General features: G+C 32.6%; 1 protein-coding gene across 2 annotated transcripts; it reads left to right on the top strand.

Moving 5' to 3' along the window:
- Nucleotides 1-1,806: 1,806 nt before the first annotated feature.
- Nucleotides 1,807-8,617, top strand: LOC106478450 (N-acylneuraminate cytidylyltransferase-like). 2 transcript variants are annotated; one of them, XM_013938993.2, is made up of 5 exons: nt 1,814-2,170; nt 3,540-3,692; nt 4,840-4,992; nt 6,196-6,334; nt 7,902-8,617. In XM_013938993.2, exons 1-5 carry the CDS (start codon nt 2,017-2,019, stop codon nt 8,020-8,022), a joined length of 720 nt encoding a protein of 239 aa, XP_013794447.1. In that variant the 5' UTR covers nt 1,814-2,016; the 3' UTR covers nt 8,023-8,617. The 2 variants fall into 2 exon arrangements, with proteins under 2 accessions (XP_013794448.1, XP_013794447.1); XM_013938994.2 differs by lacking the exon at nt 4,840-4,992 and having other exon boundaries at nt 1,807-2,170.
- The last annotated feature ends 334 nt before the right edge of the window (nt 8,618-8,951 follow it).

The following is an 8,951-nucleotide window of genomic DNA, read 5'->3' on the forward strand; positions in this document are numbered from 1 at the left end:
TTGATAAACCTACATAATTGAAAATAATTATGGAAGTGATAAAGAAAATGGTGTAAAAGGCAAATGTTACATGAATGCACCGGAATACAGTCATTTGTTGATAATTTACAATGTGATTTGCTGTCATACAATGGACCAATGTGCCACAGTAGTACAAAGCCTATAAAAGTACAGGCAGTCATACTATGCCCAGTAGTAGCAGTGTGAATCCAGTCATAGTTTCTGTGACTAAAATACTGCATGACAAATGTGTCAAAATCTCAGTTTTGACTGATCAAAGATACACCATGCAAAAAAAATTACAGCAAGGCTCCATGTTTCAATAGGAGCTGTATGCAAGGACTGTGAAATGGTGATGTGAATGTTGTATTGAGAACAGTAAGATACACATTAGCACAAAATATTTTCAATGGATGTGTAGCTGCTCGTAAACCAGTACTTGGAAGAGGTAACCAAACAAAAAGGCCAAAATGGACATTATACTAAATACAGTGGGATCAATAAAAGCTTTAAACTTATGTTTTTACAGATGAATCAAAGTTCAAATTGTTTGGCAAGAATCAAGTTCAGTGAAAAAACGTTATCATAGCCAATGTATAGCATCTTCAGTGAAACATGATGGGAGATAGATACAAATTTGGGGCTGTCTCTCAGCTAACGGTGTTGGTGATCTGTACAAAATTGATGGCATCCTGACTTCTGACAAGTAAATTCATATTATATCATCATGCCAAAACTAGTTTACATCAAGATATTAAACTACAAAGTAAGTAGTTGGTCATGGTTCCTCTTAGCAATACTAAAACATAAATAACACGTACATCTGCGTGTTTTTGGAATATCTTATCCATTTATGAAGATGTCTGGTCCACTCCCGGTACTTGAAAGAGGTTCCTCGCTACACACTCATCATCATCGACTACTTCATGAAGGGCCAAAGCATTGGTTGATATTCTAGCACAGACCATTGCAGATGTATTAGCTGAAAATAGAATAGGATAACTCGAAGAACTGGAGAAAATATACATGGACTAGGGAGCTAACTTAAACATCCCACTATTTACTGGTTGCTGTTCCTGTTATAAAGCAGACTTATCTAATTGTGCACCAATCAATTTCACCTGAGAATACTACAGCAATGGGCTTGGATGGCCAGGTGGTTAGGGTACTTGACTCACAATCTGAGGGTCGCAAATTCGAATCTCTAATGTATTCCGTTTCAGAGCTGGTTTATTCTACTGTTACGTCTCCGTTTGTTAATTGATTTTCCGTCACTTCGTTCCGACGAAACTTAAGCGACACAAGTTCTTTCTTAATAAAAACTGGTTTATTCTTTCCGAATACAACTTTACCGATACACTCAACTTCAACAATCGCGTTAAACAAACGCTATAACGACGAACGTGCTCAATAATACTTCTGACTGCAGATCAGTTACTCACTATCTACGCACACATTACATTACATTCCCGCGTCACGTTGTCCCCTCTTATATATACCCGCCTACCCTATATCTAGTAAGAACTAGAACATTCGCCAAAGTACAGGATCATTCTAGAAAGTAGAGAGCGTGAGAATCACATGATCTCGATGACGCAACACTACCTTTGAATTCCTGTAAAAGTACAGAAACAAAAAGGAATATATTGATGAACAAATGGGTCTCGTAGTACAGAGACAGTTTTCTAAAAATATATCATAGTTATTTATTTACATACTTTACCTGACCTTGATTTAATTAATCTCATTTTTAGCTGTGTCATAAACCGCCAGTAGATGGCAGAATGTTCTTTTTATGGATCGATAACTTGGAGACGCCAATTTAGATATAATGCGTTGCAAGCGATGTAGAATTTTCAACTTGAAATTTCTACAGTATCATTATAATTTTTTCTTAAGTATTACCCTTATGTAACTGTACTTAAACGTCTGCTATCACATAAGCTACATCAAAAACACAGTAATTAATAAAGCAGCTTACTTTTCGAGATATGTTTTGCTCACTTTTCTATCATAATGATGATTACAAAAGGCACAACAGTGGAAGAGCATGCGGCTGGTTTAGTTCTCGCACGAGGAAAAAGTAGTGAGCTTCCTAGGAAAAACATTCAAATTCTGAATGGACTTCCACTTCTGGCTTGGGTATTACGGCCGATGAAAGACTATAAAGGTATGTTAAGAATATGAATAATAGAATATGCATGTTTTATTACTAGTGTTTTAACAGTTTTCTTGTATATTCTATAGTTTCAAGTGGTGACATATTTCAGGGATTTCAAATTACTTTTTCTTAAATATGAAATTCTGTTGCAACAATGATTTGTTAAATTAAAGTTGTAATAAAGGCAATAAACACACCAATGCCTAGTGACTTGAATATGAATATGCATTATTAACGCAGGAAAATTAGATTCGCATTTATTGTTAGTTTCTAAAATAATATTGGTATCCCATTCTGAAACTCATTGTCTTTGGTTTTTACTAAGGATGCACGCGTAGTAGCAGGTCACTAAACTTTGGCCGGGGCCGGGTGTTAACCAGGACCGAGTTCTCCCCTTGCCCCCCTGAAAGGCAAGAGAGCCTGAGACACGTTTCTATGTAATTAATATTAATTTCCAATCAGAGCAAATCATTTACTTAGAGCTAAACTAAAAGTCAACCCGGTTATGAGTGCAGCTAACTATGTATAGTTTTCTTATGTTCTTACGTAGAAATATCACAGAGCATTGTTTTATCAGTTAGGTATTCTAGCTGTTACCGACAATTTCCGTCGTAAACCCCATAATATCTCTCAAGGTTCGACCAGCTTAAGAGATACTAAGCTAACAATACAAAACAATCTTCATAATAAAAGATCAGTATTAAAAATAATAAAACTAAATTATTAAATCTGAGAACTTGTTTTCCCTTGAAAAAAGAAGACTTAGAGGGGATATGATTGAGGTTTTTAATACTGTAAAGGCAATTGATACATAATCTTTTTCCATATTTAACGGCGAGAATAGTAGGACTAGGGGACACAAATATAAATTTTGGCAAGGTAGGAGTCATCTTCAGCCAAGACAGTTTTATTTTTTTAACAGGGTGGTTGGCCTCTGGAATGGGTTGCCTTCAGATGTTGTGGGGGCAGTAAATTTAAGTGAGCTTAAGAGAAAGCTTGATAATTATATGAATGATAAGGGCTGACTTTAAGATTTTTTAAAAATAGTTTTAGCTTAGTTTAGAGGATAGAACAGCTGAGATGGATCAATAGGTCCCTTGTTGTCCCTAAACATTAAGTTATGTTATAACTGTTGATTTTAATGTAGTTTGATAATATTAGCAGCGTTTCTGATGAGCCCTGATATTGAGCGAAAGGCCTCGTTGTCACTGAATATAGCAAATCTAGTGTGGTTGAGATTGTCTTATACTTTCTTCTTCACTTTTCTTCCTAAGTTCTCAGAATTATAACAACATAACCTGCTGTTTATTGTGGCATTGTTTGTTCTACTTTTAATGTATTAATAAAGTTGAAGCGTCTTGTTTGGACTTTTATTCAGGATTTGATTCTCTGTGGGTAGCTACTGATGATAATGATATTGCTGAAGTAGCCAGCAAATGGGGAGCAAATATATTTTGGCGTTCCCCACGTACGTCTCAGGATCGTGCTACCTCCGTTGAAGCAGTTCAAGAATTCCTTCAATATCATCCAGGTAGATAGGATACTTTGTTATTCAACTCAAGCTTAATTATAGGTTATTCATACACTTAGAATTATTTTGGTCGCAAATTAAACATAGCGATTGAAAAACATTTAAAATATTTAAATCTGGTTACGCACTGTCAAAGATTCCTATTATATTACGGATTTAATCACATCAAAAAATCCTCATTTTTTTAAAGCTAGGACAGTAAAAATTTTCCTTAACCATATGTTAATATGTATGAAAAAAGGGTTCGAATCTTACAATTAAGGAAAGTAGATTACGGTTGTGTTTGTAAATCTAAGATACAGACCAATATTTACAGTAGCTTTCATAAATGCTTCATATTCTCATCTGCTTGTGCCATGGACTGTTTTTTGTTTTGTTTTTTCACATAAATCGAGTTTCTGTTGTAAAGGTCAACATTCTGGCAAATAACGATTTTTAACAATCTGGCACATTTCAGTTATATTCACTGAGGCTGAGCTATCGTTAACTTAATCATCATTAGTACTTACTCCACCAACCTTAACATCATTTTTACTACACGGTTTACGCCTTTTTCTTCATTTACTAAGCATGTTTTTGGTATTTCACAGTTTGGCGTGTTTAAAAATTGGTAATTTTCCTACTCATTATTCTGCCTGCAAGTCACATTCAAATCTTTGCACGAGAGGGCGCAAAGCACAAACATCACATCTTAAAATGTACCATAAGAGTTTCATCTTTCAATTACAAAACAGGGGAGTTTTTTTTTTTATTACATATTTTTTGTAAATAGTCTTTTTCACTTTTTTGTGCAAACTTTTTTCATACGATTCATCTACAAACTGGATACTTCTCTTCTATTAAGCAAAAACATATTGGATGTATGATCCGGCACAACCCCCCCCCCCCATGTTTAATGATAAATGCACAATTTTACATATTAAATTTTACCTTAAATATGAATTTAAATTATAAACTGGTATATTAAAGGGCTCCAAATTTCGAAAATATATTAATTATCGAAATTAATAATTTGGATACTCAGTGAGAAGTAATACTTAGTAAATATTTAAAACTTCTAATCCTTAACACTTAGTGAAATCTCGATGCATTTCATAAATGATGGAAATATAGGACTTACAAACTATTTGATTTTTGGTGCTTACAGAAGTTACAGTGGTGGCGTTAGTCCAGTGTACATCTCCTTGTATTCATCCGAACTATTTAAAGAACGCCCATGACATGATCATAAACAACCACTTCGATTCGGTGTTTTCGGTCACTCGTCAGCATAAACTGCGATGGAGCGAAGTTTTCGAAGGTTGAGAGTTATGTTGGAATACACTAATTGTTTCTAACGTATATTCTTATTTAAGTATTATTAACGAGATTTAACAATATATTACAAGTTATAACTTTTACAGTTAGTAAGATTTGTTTGTAGAACAGGTACGACGTTTCGATCAATGGTGCGACTGTTCTCGAGATTTAACATTGTTTCTATATACGAGAATAATACCGCTATTTCTTTAAAAAACAACAAATATTTCTATAGTCTTAGTTGTAGATACACAATCATTAATTAAAGTGAATTAGGATGCCCTTTATAAAACTCCCTAGTACATTTTTATTAGAGATAGCCACTGTTAGGTCTTTCTTATTAATACATGTTTATTAGAGGGAGCCACTGTTAGGTCTTTCTTATTAGTACATGTTTGTTAGAGGGAGCCATTGTTAGGCCTTTCTTAATAGTACATGTTTATTAGAGGGAGCCATTGTTAGGTCTTTCTTATTGGTACATGTTTGTTAGAGGGAGCCATTGTTAGGTCTTTCTTATTGGTACATGTTTGTAATAAGGAGCCATTGTTAGGTCTTTCTTAATAATAATAATAGTGTATATTTATGTATGAAGTAACTGATAGACCTTCTTTATGAATGCTTATTTATTATGAGAAATAATTTTTAGGTCTTCCTTATTAATGCACATTTATTATAGGAAACAATTCTGGATCTTCCTTGTTAATGCGTTTTTATTAGAAACAAACGATTTGAACCTTCCTTATGAGTTTTTGTTTGTTATTGGAAATCATGATTAGATCTTCCTATCAGCTTGTATTTACAGTGATAGTCACTGCTAGATCCTCATGTGTATTACAGGGAGTCACTGTTAGTTTTTCCTTTTGATTGCATGCTTATTATTGGGTGTTAATAAATAATATTTTGATTTTTTTTGTTGTTGTTGTCGAGGCTGTTCATTCAAATGTCTCACCTAAAAAACAGTATATAGTAAAAGGAAACTAATAAACAAAATTACGATACAAGATATATGCCGTCAGTACTTTTACCTTTAACGACCTGAAACCTTCTGAGAAGGAGATGACGTAAACTATATCCTCTAGCGTTGGTTATACAGCAAAATATATTACAGTAACTTTTACGAATCGATTGAGAAATTAGAAATGATCATAGCATTGGTACTACTTGATGACTTCATAAACCTATACATATAAATTTACTCTAATAGATGGAAGCACAAAAGCTTTGAACTTTGACCCAGCCAAGAGACCTCGCCGTCAAGACTGGCCAGGAGAGTTAGTTGAAACTGGACATTTCTATTTCGTTCGGCGTTATTTGGTTATGAGTGGCTTGTTACAAGGAGGAAGGTTAGTGATCAGTTTAGAATTCTAAAAGATGGCCAAAAAAGCGCAAGTGTTTTTAAATTTATAATTTTTGAAACTACAATTATTACTTTATCGAGGTCTTAGCTACCCCCCCCCCAAAAGATACATTTTCCACATTAGTTCAAGTTCTAATAACAATTATTAAGACTTACCACACTAAAATACTTGTACAAGCTACAAAGTTTAAAATTTCCAGTTATCAGAATATTAACCAATATTATTCCATTATATCATACCTAGACATAAGCGTTCTATGTATTTGACGTCATCATTGATCGTTTGATAGTTAAATCGAAACGGCAGCTGTTATCTACTAGAGAAAGATCGGGCAAATGAAATTTATAGATATCTCCTTCCTTTCAGTATTTAAATTTTCATGAAAGAAAACATGATATTTGAGGCTATCGCAGGATTACACTGAAATTTGTCTTTGGTGAATACTCCTGTAAAAGCTCTGAATACATTTTTCAAGAGAATATAAACTAACAAAAATATTGACGAAAGAAAACATGCTGATTCACTTTTTTCACCTCTAGGAATTGAAATAAAAGTTTCTGTTAAATAATACTAATGTATCAATTACATTCATTCATATAAATTCATTCAATATACTCATTATTGAAGTAATTAAGTATCAATTTTATTAAAAAATTAAAAAAAATTTATATCTTACTGACATTTTCATATAGGTTATTGCGTAATATAAAAAAATGTATTTGAAGTGAAATCTTACCGATTATTTAAGAACAAACTGACAAACAGCGAAAGATATAAGATATTTAAACTCATTTCAACTTAGACAAATAATACGAAACTTAATGAAAATTCGTGTGTCTTTTATAATTAAGCTTTTGATTGTCAAATTTGGTAATTTTTACATACCTGTTAGTTTGTTTTATTGAAAATCTAAGAGCGTAGCTAAGCTACAACTCAAGATCAGAGTGGCCATTTTAACACCCTTTCCCATTGTGATTTTTCTTGCAGATTTATCCATCCAAACATGGGTAATAGTGTCTAGTTTCATTGCTTTGTGTTGCATATGTTCATCATTATGAAGAATGTATTCAATTTTAAATACACTGCAATCTTTCACTATTGCAAGGAAAAGTATGACATGCTGGTAATGACTTTATTGAATATAATACCGACAGTTGCAGTGTTACCATAATAACACGTATAATACATAGTATGGCATACTGATAAAACACAGTTCTAATATAAAAATATACACATTTTTAGTGTGTAACTATAAGAGAACCTATGTAGTATCAAGTGCGTCTTGTAAACCGGTATGCCATTATTCAAGAAAGTGTCTTGGCATTAACTAGTGTAAACTTTGTAATGTTTTTTTTTTTTGATGAGTTTATACTTTTGTTACAATAATAAATTATTATCTCTAATTAAGGCTATATTCTTCTGAGAAGACATAAAACATACTAAAAATTAAATAAATCACTTCATGTAGCATTTGTTTTCAATAATTTTTATTACAAGTAGATATGAAAAACCTTTGAGATTCAGTCATAAAATATTTTTATTATTACGACAGGTGTGGTTACGTTGAGCTTCCGGCTGAATTATGTACAGAAATAGATTCAGAATTTGACTGGATGATGGCTGAACATCAAGTCAAGTTTTACGGCTACTATGGAGACTGTGAAACTTCTTGATGAACCATGCATTTAATAAAGAATGTTTATAGACAATAGTGCGAAAAAGCTTACAAAAATAAATCTAACAACTTTTTTATAAATCAGTATTATTTATGTATATTTTATTTTTAGTATTGTCTGAGTTTAAATTTTGTATAGGTTTCCAGAGACCTACATTGATTCTTTCAACGCATTCTTAGCTCGTAAAATCTTTATTATTTAATTATAAATTATTTTATATTCAGCTTAAGATTTCTACCACATTTGTATTATGTTACGATGACTAGACTTAATTGGTAAAAACATGAAACTACAAAGCAAACCTAAAAATATTTCTACCACATTTGTATTGTGTTAGGATGACTAGACTTAAGTGGTAAAAACATGAAACTACAAAGCAAACCTAAAAAGATTTCTACCACATTTGTATTATGTTACGATGACTAGACTTAAGTGGTAAAAACATGAAACTACAAAGCAAACCTATGATTATTATCTGTTAGATTTAGACTTTTACTTACCTTTCTTCCTGTCATATATTTTAAATTGGCAAAATTCTTAATATGGAAAGGTCGTTCTTAGATTCTAATAAAGGAGTTGTTTTTTACAACAATGTAATCAGTATGATTCGTTTTTTGTGTGAGATACTGACCTTAGAGAGCATCACGAGGTCAAAGGGAAATAAAAAACTATCTATGTCATGATTATACATCAGTTTGCCATTGTCATCACCATTATTTATATTGTTACAATTTCAAAAGTGTTTTACAGATAATCAATTTCTTACTGCATAATTCTACTGAACAGTTTTGATATTTCTCGTTACACCACAGTAACTTAATTTGCTCTTTATGGCGCACGAGCAAATACTGTACTGTACCTCTTGTTGGCTAGAATGTGCACTTGGTGGGCGCTAGAATAACATTGAACAGAGTCTGTATGTTTGT

This window comes from Limulus polyphemus, unplaced genomic scaffold (genome assembly GCF_000517525.1).
Source record: "Limulus polyphemus unplaced genomic scaffold, Limulus_polyphemus-2.1.2 Scaffold212, whole genome shotgun sequence".
In the NCBI taxonomy this organism is placed as follows: domain Eukaryota; kingdom Metazoa; phylum Arthropoda; class Merostomata; order Xiphosura; family Limulidae; genus Limulus; species Limulus polyphemus.

What these genes read in the sequence shown, in the direction of transcription:
- LOC106478450 (XM_013938993.2), top strand. Translation starts at nt 2,017, where the DNA reads ATGATGATTACAAAAGGCACAACAGTGGAAGAGCATGCGGCTGGTTTA. An exon ending in ATTCCTTCAATATCATCCAG is followed by an intron (nt 3,693 to 4,839) that starts GTAGATAGGATA and finishes TGGTGCTTACAG; the next exon opens with AAGTTACAGTGGTGGCGTTA. An exon ending in GGCTTGTTACAAGGAGGAAG is followed by an intron (nt 6,335 to 7,901) that starts GTTAGTGATCAG and finishes TTATTACGACAG; the next exon opens with GTGTGGTTACGTTGAGCTTC.